Here is a 14,988-nt window from a genome sequence, read left to right as displayed (position 1 = left end):
ATTCCAGTGATGAAGAGTCAACTCAATATTCAGGAATCAGAACTCCAGTCTGTGTCATTGTGTTCCTAGAAAAGAAGTCACGATGAGCACAGAAAATGTAAAGTCAATATGAGGGGAAAAAGTTCAAAGCAGTTAACATTATATACCACCACTCCATCTTGTGTACTTGGGATACAGTGGGTTAGGCATGAAATAGCTCCTACATAAGAAATGCATCTCTATAAGTAAGTAATAATAAATAAATATCTCTGGGGTTATTTTTAATCATTCATGAATTCATACCAACCTTTTATATTCTGAGGTATTATTGGTAATTGAGTTCTAAGCATCATAAAATAAGAAATTAAACCCTACTAATCATTTTACTAGTCTGTGAAGTACATCATATATAAGTAGGTATGATCTATATGAACTACAAAACATGAGTTAGTGGTAAATAACTGAACTATAGTGCAAAATGTAAGCATTAATTGTACTGCTATTTTTTTTAAATTAATATGATGTAGGAAATCAACAAGCAAGGGAAACAACGTGACAAAGGAGTTCTAAGGCTTGTGGTTAATACATGCAGCTGATGTCTGACGTCTACCTATTCCAGTCAGCCTTTTCCTGCAGGCCTGGCTTTATCTGACAGTTACTATGTAGACTATAAAACACTGTGAATTGATTTGGAGAATACATTTGAAATAAGAAAAAATTTTATAGCAAGCAAACTATATTGTGTTTTGAATGTATAAATATTGTTTCCATAATGGGTTAAAAAACTTGAGATTAGTCAGTAATGCTGCTCAATGTGGGCCACTTAAACAGAAGTTGAGGTGGCCCTAGGACAGAATCCTCAGTTCCTATCACATCTGGGAGAGTTAGAAGTAAAAGGCAAACCAAACAATGTTTTCCAGTCTCAGAAATACATTTTGCCAAAAACTCTTACTGGGCCAAGAATGAAATACAATACTTAATTTGGTGACATGAAATTATGTTCCCTTGCTGACCATAATGAACGTACCTATGAAGTCTTATTTATTTTATTATTTCACAACATGGCATTCTCCTTACAGACCTGCTCCAGAGTAGTTACTCAGAGAACAAATTAGTGAAAATATATGTTTTTAGGAGACCATTATTTAATCTGAATTCTAATAATGGTCAGGATGTATGTGCAAACTTGTTTCCATTTAAAGACATTTGTGCTTTGCCTTTAAAGGAAATGTAGGAAAATGATGACTTTAAAAATTCAGATAGGAGGTTCAGTGGTTGAGGGCACCTGCTGCTCTCACAGAGGACCAAGACTTTGTTCTCAGAACCTACATATTGGCTTACAGTCCTCTATAACTCTAGTTCCAAGGGACTTCAGGCCTTCTGACTTCTGTAGACACTAGGCATGCATATGGGGCACATATGTAGATGCAAACAAAACATTTATACATATGAAATAAAAACAAAGAAATCTTAGAGTTCAAAAAAGGCAACGTTACCACCACTTCCTACTTTCACAGAACGTAAAATATATCATTTATTTTTCACTTTTCTTTACAAAAAATATATCTATTCACCAACTTCTTCATGGCTGCCTTTATTTCTTTGTTTCGTAATGTGTAGATGATGGGGTTGAGTAAAGGGAATATGACAGTATGAAACACAGATACCACTTTATCTAAAGAAAATGAGTCAAATGGACGAGCATAAATGTAGATGGACGGTCCAAACATTAGCACTACGATGGTGATGTGGGAATAGCAGGTGGATACGGCCCTGCTGGTGCTCTCACCTGAGCTTGAGTGTTTCTTGAGCATGGCCAGAAGGAATGCGTAAGACATTAACAGAGCAATGAAGCACACCACCGAAATTAGGCCACTGCTAAAAATCATCGCTAACTCTTCCCAGAAAGTGTTGGCACAGGCAATCCGGACAACCTGTGTGATGTCACAAAAATAGTTGTCTAATTCATTGGGCCCACAAAATGGGAGTCGAACAATGAGAGCCACTTGTATTATAGAATGAACGAAGCCCCCTGTCCAGGAGAGAGCCACTAAGATACAACAGAGACGTCGGTTCATGATGGTCGCATAATGGAGAGGGCGGCAGATAGCAGCATAGCGGTCAAAGGCCATCACTGTGAGCAGGAACATCTCAGAGGCCCCAACAAAGTGTAAAAAGAAGAGCTGAGCAATGCACCCACCAAAGGAAATGATCTTCCTTTCCACAAAGAAGTCTACAAGCATCTTAGGCGCTGTGATGGAGGAGTACCAAATATCAAGAAAGGCTAGATTAGCCAGCAGGAAATACATGGGAGAAGTCAGGTGGGGATCAAGCCTGACGGTACAGATAATGAGGATATTCACCGGAAGTATAAACAGATAGAAGGATAAAAACATAACAAACAAGACTAGCTGCACTTCTCGAGTCTGAGACAGACCCGTGAGAACAAATTCTGTCACGGTGGTGTCATTTACGGACTCCATTTCTTCAAATAATTTTTCATTGTAGCTATAGAAAATAAAAGAAAATATAATTATTTCAAATAATATGTAATTAAAATTGTACCCTTATTTTCAAAATTATGACATATTCTTATCATGAAGAGATTGCATTGGGTGGCTGGAAGATGGCTTTGTGCTCTTGCAGAAAACTGCAGCTCAGGTCTCACCACCCACAAGACAGCTAATAATAATCTGTAAGTTTAGTCTCTGGGTATTCAATATCTTTTCTGGTCTTCATGGGCACCAGGTATGCAGACATACATGCAAGAAAAACACCCACATGTGAAAATAGAATGAAAAATAAACTTAGAGAGTCTATAATATCCTTGCTTTCCCTATTTTATATTAAAAAACAAGGCATAGAAAGTAAATTATGATCTCATAAACCAGGCAAACTAAAATCACATGAAAAATGTCATACACTTAAAAACCTACTTCAGGACAGTATCACATACCTGAATGCCAAATATCAGGCATAATACTGCAAAATTCTATTTTCTTTTTACAAAACTCATTGTCAATCTCTTCTTCAACTGTCTACCCTTCCATTAAATACTCAGTATAGTAAAAAATGTGTGTACTGATTTTTGAAGTTCGACTGATAATTGAAAATCTAGTCTATTATCTCTGGATCATTTTTGCTGGGAAATCTTGCTAATTTGGAAAACTAAGCTTATATTCTAATATTGAGTATACAGATCCTACAGTAATTTGTGGCTTTTAATTTGTTTTATTATTTTTAATTTAAAGTGTGTGTGTGTGTGTGTGTGTGTGTGTGTGTTTGCATGCACACATACTGGTGTCTGGATCTGAGATTCTTCAGCTCCCCCTGAAGCCAGAATCATAATCATGGGGGCCATGAACAACCAACATGGGTTCTGAGAACAATTGCACTCAGGTCCTCTTGCAAAGCACCAAGCAACACTGAGCTTTCTCCTTGGCCCCCAGTACTTTATTTTAATTTATATTTTTAAAAATCCCATGATTTCATGTACAATGAATGAATAACCAAATTTTACTGCCTAAGGCTTGGGAAGAGGCCAACAGAAATAAGAGATAGTGGTGTAGGCTGTGCATGTGAAAATATCCCTCCTCTCCAAAGGAAAACAGCAACCAAAACAAACAAAAATACTGACAACTACTCCTGGGCATGGAGCATGCCTGACATGGAGTTAGTACACCAACTGACTCTGGGTGGCTAGGGAGGTGAGGGGGATCTGGAGGGAGCTGGAGGAGGAGAACCAGGTATGCTTGCCATCATGGCACACTGAATCACACTGGTTAGTTCTGCCATTTCCAAGAGAAAGTGAGGATAAAATCATACTAAAATTGTTGCTAAAGATTCCATATAAAGTGCAAAAATACTAAGAAAGAAAACCTATCAAATAAAAGAAAAACAGTCAAGCCAAGATGTGGTAGTACATGCTTATGATCCAATGTGAGTGAGGCAGAAATCCCACAAGCCTGAAGGAAGACTTCATTGCATAGGAAGTTAGAGGTAAAGCCATGCTGTAGAGCAACAGGCAATAAACAGCAACAACAAAAGAGACGGGCACGGTAAATGAGATAGTTACTTTCCAAACATGCTCCTCTTTTAAGTTATGTTCAGTCTTTGAAGGATTTCTCGTCATCAAAGCCAATTGTGACTGGCACTGCTTGTGTTTTCTGACATTCTAAGTAGGATTGCATTTCCTCAATTTTGGAACACAAGTTAGCATTTTATCAAACCAGTGTCTGTGACTTGTGCTTAAAGGCACTTTGTATACTGTTTAAAAAAAACCCTAACATTTATTCCTTGGAGCCTCCTGAGAACTTTATGCATTTTTATAATAAGCAGTTTGTGACTTTCAACACTGCAGCACCACTGTTTTAAAAAGAGACATAACAGGTGGGTACAGGAAGAAAGGCCAGAGCTTTCCAGAAAAACCAAAAATATTCAGAAAATTCAGTAGTGTGAGACTGCATAGACAAGTACCTATCTCCATCACAAGAAGCCCAGTGTCAGTCCCAGTGAGTCACATGTCATAGTGCAACAGAGAAATTTGAAGTTTGGCTTAGAACAATTTAAATCAAGAGAAAAATATTATTCCAGTTTTCAACACTAAGCCATCTTAAAACATGCTAACATGCAATGGCATGTTTCCAGAGATTCCATAAAGTAATGGTTTCTCTTTACTTACCAGAAAGGGCAGTCCACGCCCTTACTAGAAAGGACAAAGCAAGTATATAATGGTAGTATCACAGCATACTCATTTTAGTCACCGCTGAGTGAACCTAGAGTTTCTGACCATCATGAAGACTCCAGCACATCCAAGACCCCACACAACCTGCAGCACATCCAAGACCCCACACAACCTGCAGCACATCCAAGACCACACAAAGCCTGCAGCACATCCAAGACCACACACAGCCTGCAGCACATCCAAGACCACACACAGCCTGCAGCACATCCAAGACCATACACAGCCTGCAGCACATCCAAGAACCCACACAACCTGCAGCACATCCAAGACCACACACAGCCTGCAGCACATCCAAGACCATACACAGCCTGCAGCACATCCAAGAACCCACACAACCTGCAGCACATCCAAGACCACACACAGCCTGCAGCACATCCAAGACCACAAAGAGACCCCAGCACATCCCAAGATGCACTGTGGATATTCTGCTCTTATGAAAGCAGACAAAAATGATTAATTTAGTAGTTTTTAAATCAGATGCCTTCTCTCTCATTATGAAAAGGAAAGGAATATCTTAAAGAAGTAAACACTGTTACAAGCTCCTATGCTTTTTAATATTGTAATAGGAATTACAATGCACTTCTGACTGTTTGTATATCATATAATTTCTCCTGTGACGTGCTCTGTACTCTCCATCAAAGAAGAAACAGAAATTGTAAATTAGCAAACTTGTAGCTGAGGAGTTGACTCTGTAGATAAAGCACATGCCACACACTTGTAAAATCAGGAGTTCAGATTCACAGAACTCACATCGAAAACAAGCAGGATTGGTAACCACCGGCAATTCCATCACTTGGAAGGCAGAGACAGGAAGACTCAGCAAGAGACCACAAAAAAAAAAAATAAAGTAGTTGACCAGTAGTATGTACACTGCAGAAAAGCGTTTGTCACCAAGACTGACAAGCTGAGTTTAATCTCCAGAATATAGTTGGGAGAAGGAGAAATAACTCCTTGAAGTTGTCCTCTGACCTCCAAAGGAGGCAAGTCATAGCACGTATGCATGTGCACACAGACATAGACACACACAGGTCGACAATGAGACAGAGTCAGAGAGAGGGACAGATTGGAGACAAAGAGATGCACACACACAATAAGCAAATGTCAGCTAATATTTAAAAAGGGAAGAGCGGTAAGGTAGGATGCTCATTGCCACTTCCAGCCTCCACAAGCATGTGCCTGCATCTGCACACACATGTGCACCCTGGCATAAGCAGGCATATATACAGATGCACACCGTGCACATGATACATATGCAAAAAACTGACACAAGCAAAACACTATAACAGAGAATAAATTATGTAGTTTACAATAATAAAATGAAGTTTTGATTTTATAATTTTATAAACTCTAGGAGATCGTTTAGTAAGTTTACATTTTAGGATTGTCACTCTAAGTGTTGTATGAGAAAATCTAGAGTAGGACAACACTTAAGAAAAAAGTAAGCTGTTGAATGGAAGACAACAATAGCGATTTAGAAAAGTGATTATTTTATTATAAAAGTGTTTAGGAGACACGACTAGCAGGATTTAAATAGATTCAGCATTACCATTGCTACACTACCAAAGCTGATTAGACATTGATATCATAACAACAATTTTACAAGATGTCTTATGTTCTGTGTGCAAAACAAGGCTCTCTTGGCAGCTTACCAAGAAATCTTGATGCAATTGGCATGTATCTTGTCATAAAATATGTTCATGCTCTGCCATGATCTAAGAAAGACTGGCATTGTGCCAGTAAAAATCCATAACCAGGAATAATCATGTATTTTTTATAGGAGATAAGTCACCCATAAATACTGAGCCAGGGCATTTCTTCCTTGGACTGTCATATAGGAGGGAATTTACTCCACTGTTTACTACAAAACACTAGAAAGATTGAAGAATGAGAATTTTTTTTCTTCATATTGCTCCCCGAATTTCTGGATAAAGCCCATTCCTCTTGGAAACATTAGGCAAACATCTACTCCTTATTTAACTTTAGGGAATATAGTATCTAGAGGATGCTGATAAAGGCAGCTAGGGATACAAAGTCCTTCCCAGGCGTAAAGGAGCTGTGAGACCTCCTCAAGGGAACCAGTATTGGGGGAAAATAAGGAGTCTGTGCAGAAATTTGTCTGCTAACAATGTAAAACCCATTCATGTTGTTTGCATGGAATATGAGGAGTCTATGATGGCCAAAACTGAGACTAGGAAAATGAAAAGAAAGAAAGAAAGAAAGAAAGAAAGAAAGAAAGAAGAAAGAAAGAAAGAAGGAAGGAAGGAAGGAAGGAAGGAAGGAAGGAAGGAAGGAAGAAAGAAAGGAGGGATGGAGGGAGGAAGAGAGGGAGGGAAGAAATGAAATGCGGTATTAATGATGCAAAATAAATCTGCAAAATATACAAATCCTGTTTTTTCTGAAAATAACAATGCATTCTTATAGGTAGGTTAGAGTTACAAAAAAGATAAAATATGGTTAGCTTCTTTCCAGTGTTTTTTTTTCTAAAAAAATCTTCTCCAGAGGACAGAAGGCATATCATCCTTTCAAACCTGTTGATCATAGGGAAAACTATTAAAGTGTGTAGTATAATGAAATAAAGATGTCAAAACCCAAAGGAAAGAGGAGCAAAATCAAAAGGTAGTAATAACAATGGTAGGTACACCAGGAAGGTACTACCATTTCTTAAATATATAGATGCAGATACGACGATACACAAAATTGCTCTCAGAGATGGATACAGGCTAGAGTACATAACAGCGGTACATTGAAAGCAGTAGGATCAAGAATTAGGGGAAAGAATTACTTAGATACATTTATTTTGTCTTTATAGTTCTAATAAATGTCTAATGTCACCTACAGATACACGTACATCACATGTATTATTAATGTTTAAAAAGCTTTTCAAGTAAATACATTTAAAGAACCATGGGAAAGTGTATGGGGTGCCCAGGTCCCTCATTTGAGCAATAATTGAAATATTTGGAGTCACAGCAGGGTACAGCAAGATCTCTGAGGTTGAGAATGTTAGCCAGCTTTCAACAGTTTCTCACTGTCACTATGAAGAATTTTAACAGACTGGTATTTTTTTTTTGGTTTTTCAAGATAGGGCTTCTCTGTGTAGCCCTGGCTTTCTGGAACTCACTTTGTTGACCAGGCTGGCCTTGAACTCAGAGATCCACCTGCCTCTGCCTCCTGATTGCTGGGATTAAAGGTGTGCATCAGGACCATGTGGCTAAGACTTTATAGGAAAACTTTATGTCTAAAATTTTAATGATGAAAATTGCATTGAGAGTTGTAATGAGAGTAAAATCAAAATGGGAATTTAAGAATTATGTGATGATCGCATGGATAAGCCATGGTGCGACGTCCGCTGTCGATATACACAACACCTAAAGAAGCCACCTAAACTGATTTTTCCTGTTCTGAGAATACTGAGCTTGCCTGAGTGACTATGTGAAACATTAGGCAAGAGCTATAAAAGCATGTTCACTGTATAGAGGGGTATGTGAAGACCTGGAAACCATGAATATTATAAATAAACCAGTAAAACCAGTAGCAGGAAATAGTAAGATGAAAATTTGCTTGGTTCTGTCTATACACATCATATTGCTAGGAAAAGAACATGAGAATGAGAGCATTTCTGCTCTTGGTCTGAGAACTTCTGAGGTTTCATTTGCTGCATTTTCTCAAACAGACACAGACACAGACATACAGATAAAAAAATAAAATCAGAAAATCATTGTACATATGGAGTCCTGCGTCTTTATTCTAACCACAACACAACCATTAGATGTGTGACCTTTGACATCTCTCTCTGTCACTGTCAGTCCCTCTGTAGTTTGGGATCGTAGTCATGCCTACCTTAGAGACATTATTACTAGAAAAATGCATGCATGCATGCACAATTTTAAAACGCACAGCAAGGGACTGGAGAGACAGCTCACCAGTTAAGGGTGCTTACTGCTCTTGCAGAGGTTGGTTTCCAACAGTCACACCAGGGATCTCACAGCCACACACACAGCTCCAACTCCCGCTTCTTCAGCCTCCATAGGCACCTGCAGCCATCATGTGCATATAACCCCAGACATATATATACACACACATACATATATTTAAAATACAATAAAATAATTTTAAAATAATAGTATGTAACTGAAACACATTGTTACTATATTTCCCACTTTCTTTTTACTTCGGTTTTCAAATATTTTATTCTTTGAAATTTTCATACATATTTATTTTCTAATATTTTTCAATTTATTTTTATGAAAAATATTTATACAATATATTCTAATCGTATTTCCCCTCTCCTGTCTCCTCTCAGATTCTCCCTAGTACCCCACCCATCAAACTCCACATCTTCTTTTTCTCTCTCTTTAGAAAAAAGGGCAAATAAGTATTAATGATAATTTTAAATAATAAAAAGCACAGAGACAGAGACAAACATATACATAAAAAGCAAAATCAGAAACCATAATATACACACAGAAGACCAGTAAGATAAAAAAGCACCCAAACAAAGCACTATGAGACAAAAAAATCAACAAAATATCATTGAGTTTGTTTTGTGCTGACCATCTACTGCTGGGTCTGGGGTCTACCCTTGTGTGGCTAGTATACCCAAGGAGACTCTATTGAAGAAGGAAAATTTGAATATGCTTTAATTGAAATAGAAGTATATCATTTTCTTCACCCCTTTCCTCTCTCCCTTTCCTCTTTCCAGCCCCTCACAGCTACCTTCCCTCGAAACCCTCTCATGTCACTGACCAGTCACACTGATAACTTATTTTATTATTGTTGTTGTTAAACACACATATACATGTTTGTATATGCGTGTATGTACATGCACTTGTGTATTATATCCTTTCAAAGTAAAATTGAATATGGAAACCATCATCCACCCCCATGATTTCTGAAACACTACCATTCTGTATTTTATACAGAGAACTATAAACAGTTTCTATTACCCTTGTATCTGAAAACTGACAGTCTTAGAACTATCTTAAAAGACAAATTAACAAGTGACTTGTAAACACCAGAAGTTCCCAGTTTCTTGTAGCAGCTAATGATTCATTATTGTTCAATACCTCAGCACTAGTCAGAAATCCTTCTTTTGAAGTGCCTGCAAGTTTGTATAAATCATTTATAGAAAGTTCCATAGAGCTATTACCTGGGTTCCCAAAGTAACAGTCTGTCCACATCTTCAATAGAGATTTTAAATAATTATCTTATAATATACCAAATTTTATTCTGGCAAAAATATAATGGAAACTCAGGTTCTTTAGGTCACAGAGCACACGCCATGTCTAGCTGAAGCCTGGCACAATTCCTAGGACACAGGTGGCCTCAGGGCTCCTACTGTGTAAAGGGGTAAATGATGAAATGGATTTCTTAAATTAGTAAATAAGTTTGAGCAAAAAATTGGAAATACTTACAAACCTAACTGTTTGCTAACTCATTTAGTCTTTCCTAATCTAATTTATATTCTGGAATTTTAAAAAATCTATACCATATACATTTGTTTAAGCAAACATCCTTGATTTTTCCTATTTACATTCAAAGCTATTAGTGCTACTGACTCCAATATCAGTCACCACCTCATCCAGTTCCTTCTGCTAGATACATTAGGTTTCCTGCTTCATGATGCTGCTCTCACATAATTCTAAAAATTATTTCTATCAATATATTCATGCTAGCCGGGCGGTGGTGGCGCACGCCTTTAATCCCAGCACTCGGGAGGCAGAGGCGGGCGGATCTTTGTGAGTTCGAGGCCAGCCTGGTCTACAAGAGCTAGCTCCAGGACAGGCACCAAAGCTACAGAGAAACCCTGTCTCGAAAAACAATATATATATATATATATATATATATATATATATATATATATATATATATTCATGCTGTCTAAAATTAAAATTATCTTAATAAATATAAAAGTATTTTATACCTACCAACTACTTTGTCATCTGGGTATGATCAGAACCTATAAATATCAGGTAGGAGATTCCTCTCCTCACACCCACAGAGAAAGCTGTATTGCCTACATTTTGGTATTTATCAATTCTTGCCCTGTGTGTGACTGTATGTTAACTAACATCATGGGATGCAACTCTGCAAATCAATTCTCTGGAGTCTACAGATAGCCAAATATGAAGAAAACACCGAGGGAGTAATTTAAAAGTTGGTTATAACTCATTGTTGTTAACAGAAATACATTTTCCTCACAGAACAAATAAGAAAAGTAACTAACTTCCCAGGATTTGATTAGCACTGAGGCAATGCATATAGCAGTCTTTCTTTTATTTTTGATTGTGATCTGAGGTTTTCACAATGGAGTCATCCCTGCAGCCCTATGATAATCTTTCTAATTCCTCTGTCTCAAAAGACTTCTTCACCTGAAGGTGTCAGGTACTTGGGAAAATGGAAATGTGTCCAAATACAATCTTAAGACTGCATAAATCATTTAATAATTGTATTTTCAAAATATTTTATTATTTATGTGTGTCAGAACATGCATGCACAGCGCACAGAAACCAGAGTAGAACTTTCAGGCGTTTTCTTCTTCCACTAAAGTGTGTCCAGGAGTATGCAGCAAGTGTCTTTGCCCACTGCGTCATCTCGATTACCTTTATCCACGGTTTTGATGAAATCATATATAATATAAATCCATAAAATAAACAGTATTGCTAACTTTATTCAATGTTTTTACATAGGTACGATAATTATCTGCATCTCAGACATCATGCACAAGGAATACAATGCTTGGCCAAACAAGAATAGTCCACAAGTTGAACTACAATCTTCAACTATCTATGAAACTACAAGTAGGTGTCTGCATAGGTCACATATAAATGATAGGTCTGCACTGAAAACTGCATTCTACACAAAGGCTGCAATTAGAAGATAAAAGGGTAGTTACAGAAGATCAGAAGTTGTCGGGCTAATCTATCTCCAGACAAGTGGATGATGCAGAATAATGTGCTGTATATATTTCATACATGAATTTATATATGCACACATAGAAAATACTAAATGAGTATCTGATTAGATTGTGTTTACTACATGTGTAATCCTAAAAGTCACCTTTCGTCTTCTATTGGCTGTTCATATGATGTTAGGAGATCAAATATGATATATCAAGTATGCATTCTGCTCACATGAGTATTTTAGAACTCTATTATTCCCAAAATAATATACAATCTTTTGATCAACATGCCTAAGAAAAGTAATTACTCCTGGAGAGCACGGGAGCTAATTCCATAAACAAATCCAGTAGTTTTTATACTGTTTAAGAATTTCATTTATGTAAAAAAAATTGTTTCATCAAATCCATCCTTAATCCCTTTTCTCTAACTTCTTCAATCCACCCAAAAATATGTCTAGTCCTTTCTCTGTACTGATCTCTAAACATTTGGAGAAGGGGTGTGGCTTAGATGCCCCACTCCAGAGTCAAGTATCCTTTATACTCTGACGAACTGGGACTTTCTGTATTAATCACCGTATATTACAAAAGGAAGATTCTCTAATACGAGTTATAAGAAAAAATATCTATGGATAAAACCATGGAGTATGTTCATGTTGGCCAACTACTCTTTGGCATGGGGTCTTCTCTAAAGTGTGGTTGATTTACCCTGTAGCACTAAATTGAAGAAAATTGGGAGGGGTGTTTATTTGTTCTACCAAGGTCTGTATCCTGGTTTGTTGTTATAGGTTACAGGTAGTAAGACTCCAATTACCAGTAGCAAAAATACATTGCATACTTCTATGAAATTCTCAAAGAATAAAATAAAAATATTATAGTTAAAACACAAAAAAGCTGTTTCTACTCTCTAAATCAGCTTAAAAACATTGAGAAAATAAATGAGTATTTTCAGTGTCTAAAGAGAATCAAATACAATAATTTCAGTGTCTAAAGAGAATCAAATACAATAATTTCAGTGTCTAAAGAGAATCAAATACAATAACTTCATGCATAGAAACAATTTATACCCCAATTATGCCCGAATTGTATTGGGGCAGCTTGAGTTCTAAACTTTACCTGAACATATGAAGGCTGACTGAGAAGCCAAGGACAATGACACTGGGTTTCGATTATACTGCATGGACTGACTTTGTGGGAACCTGGTTTGTTTAGATGTTTACCTTTATAGACCTGGATGGAGGGAGGAAGACCTTGGACTTCCCATGGGGCATGGAAACCTGACTGCTCTTAGGACTAGAGAGGGAGGGGGAGGTGGGGAGGAAAAAGGGAGGTGGGGAGGGGGTGGAAATTTTTAATAAATGAATAAATAAAATTAAAAAATAAAATTATTAAGAAGAAAAAAAAGAACTCATCATGAATACATTTGTACCTGAAAAAAAAAATCTTCATTTGCATTAAGGAACATGTTAATAGTAATTAGGAAAGATTTCAATGAAAGAGCAGAAAAAATTTTAAAGTATTAAGTTCCCTATAATTCTCAATGCCTTACCTCTCTGTGTCCTTCTGTGGAAAGGTAGGAATTAGACATAATCTTTTCTATATCAACAGGTGTGCCCAACCTGTGGCCCACAGAATAGCTATGTATTTGAATCAAGACAAAATTGTCAATTTACTTAAAACATTTTAATTTTTGTGTTTTTTAAACTTAATTTTATAGCTCTCAAACAAGCACTTTATAAATAGTAATATTGCATCACAACACCAAAAGATTGGACCTAATAAACAGACACAGCATTGCATCCAACTGCAGTGCAAATCACATAAAGCGTTCTTAATTATAGATCATAAAACAGGATATAAAATATATACTATTTAAAATTTAAGACCATATAATTTATTTAACTCACATGGAGTATCTAGAATAGGCAGAAATATAGAAATGGAAATATTACAAACAGTTAAGGCCTAATGGTAATAGGAAACAGGGAATGATCATTAGGGTTCTCTTTCAGAGGAATAAAACGTTCTAGAATTAGATAAAAATAATTGCTATAAAACCTTATAAATATGGGCTGGAGAAACTAACGTGTTGACACACTGCTTTCCTAGCATGTACAAAATCCTGAATCCAGTCTGATCACAACATCAAAACAGGTATAGAGGTACATCCCTGTAATCCCATCCCAGGACGCATTAGTTGGAGATAGGAGTATCAGAAATTCAAAATTATCCTTGGCTACCTAATAAGTTTGAATTTTACCTATGGTTCATGAGACCCTGCCTTCAAATTCTTCTTTCTGGCATCATTTTATAAATTTTATCACAGGAATTCCTAAGTAGTGCACAGAGAGGGATTGCATAAGTAGCCAAACAAGCACCATGTAAAGTGTTAAATTGTGGGACAAAATCTAAGTGAAAAGTTATTTTTTCTGAGACATCTTAAATCATGAGCTGTTCTCCATTCTACCAGGCACCACTGGGCATAGAGTGATGCAAGTCAGCACCTTGGTTGAGTGTGTACTTCTGAGAAAAGCTGTCTGTATGCTCTGAGTCTGCTTTCTTACTTATAGTGCTCTCCACTATAAGAGAAGACAAAACTGTGATTTCAGAATAAAAATGAATAAAATCAATGTAAGTTTTCTTTGTATTTATGATTTCCTTATGTTTATAATTCTAATTGTCACTCTTGGATCTTTATTGATTTTGTGATTTGATACATTCAGCTACTATATAAAAATAAAAGGCACAATTAGTAGAAAATATTGAAATTGTAACATAACTTCTTGCATGTAATAATAAGCTATTTTCTATTCCTGTCTATAAGTAGAAAGCCTAATAATACCAATCAATTCACCCAATTTACTATGTGCAGTAATATATAGTGATTTTTTAATATTTATTTTATTATTTTAAAATTATGTGTACATGGCCCCCCTCGACAATCTGGTCACAAGGCAGAGGCGACTCCTCCCTGCGGAGCTCTCCTGAATCCCATCCCAGCCTTTATCCAGGAGAGAGTGAACTTCTAGCAGACTCCCATTGGAGGAGGGGTGAGTTTTCTCCTGGCCAGAGGGCTTCCCCTAGGAGGAATTCAGCCTTTCCCCGCCCCCCTCGACAATCTGGTCACCAGGCAGAGGAGACTCCTCCCTGCGGAGCTCTCCTGAATCCCATCCCAGCCTTTATCCAGCTCAATCACATTCCTGGCCAGCAAGAGAGAGTGAACTTCTAGCAGACTTCCATTGGAGGAGTGGTGAGTTTTCTCCTGGCCAGAGGGCTTCCTCTAGGAGGAATTCAGCCTTTCCCCACCCCCCCTCAACAATCTGGTCACCAGGCAGAGGCGACTCCTCCCTGCGGAGCTCTCCTGAAT

General features: G+C 37.2%; 1 protein-coding gene across 1 annotated transcript; it reads right to left on the bottom strand.

Annotated features, from left to right (window-relative positions):
• Nucleotides 1-1,520: 1,520 nt before the first annotated feature.
• LOC125401316 (olfactory receptor 4M1) lies at nt 1,521-2,462 on the bottom strand. Its single transcript, XM_048435553.3, has one exon. The coding sequence runs from the start codon at nt 2,460-2,462 to the stop codon at nt 1,521-1,523; it is 942 nt and encodes a 313-aa protein (XP_048291510.3).
• Nucleotides 2,463-14,988: the final 12,526 nt, after the last annotated feature.

The sequence above is a fragment of the Myodes glareolus genome, chromosome 12 (genome assembly GCF_982192425.1).
Source record: "Myodes glareolus chromosome 12, mMyoGla1.1, whole genome shotgun sequence".
In the NCBI taxonomy this organism is placed as follows: Eukaryota; Metazoa; Chordata; class Mammalia; order Rodentia; family Cricetidae; genus Myodes; species Myodes glareolus.
The sequence above is the reverse complement of the archived record's forward strand: the minus strand, read 5'-3'. Positions and strand labels throughout refer to the sequence as shown.

Coding starts and splice junctions, on each gene's coding strand:
- LOC125401316 (XM_048435553.3), bottom strand. CDS start 2,462: ATGGAGTCCGTAAATGACACCACCGTGACAGAATTTGTTCTCACGGGT.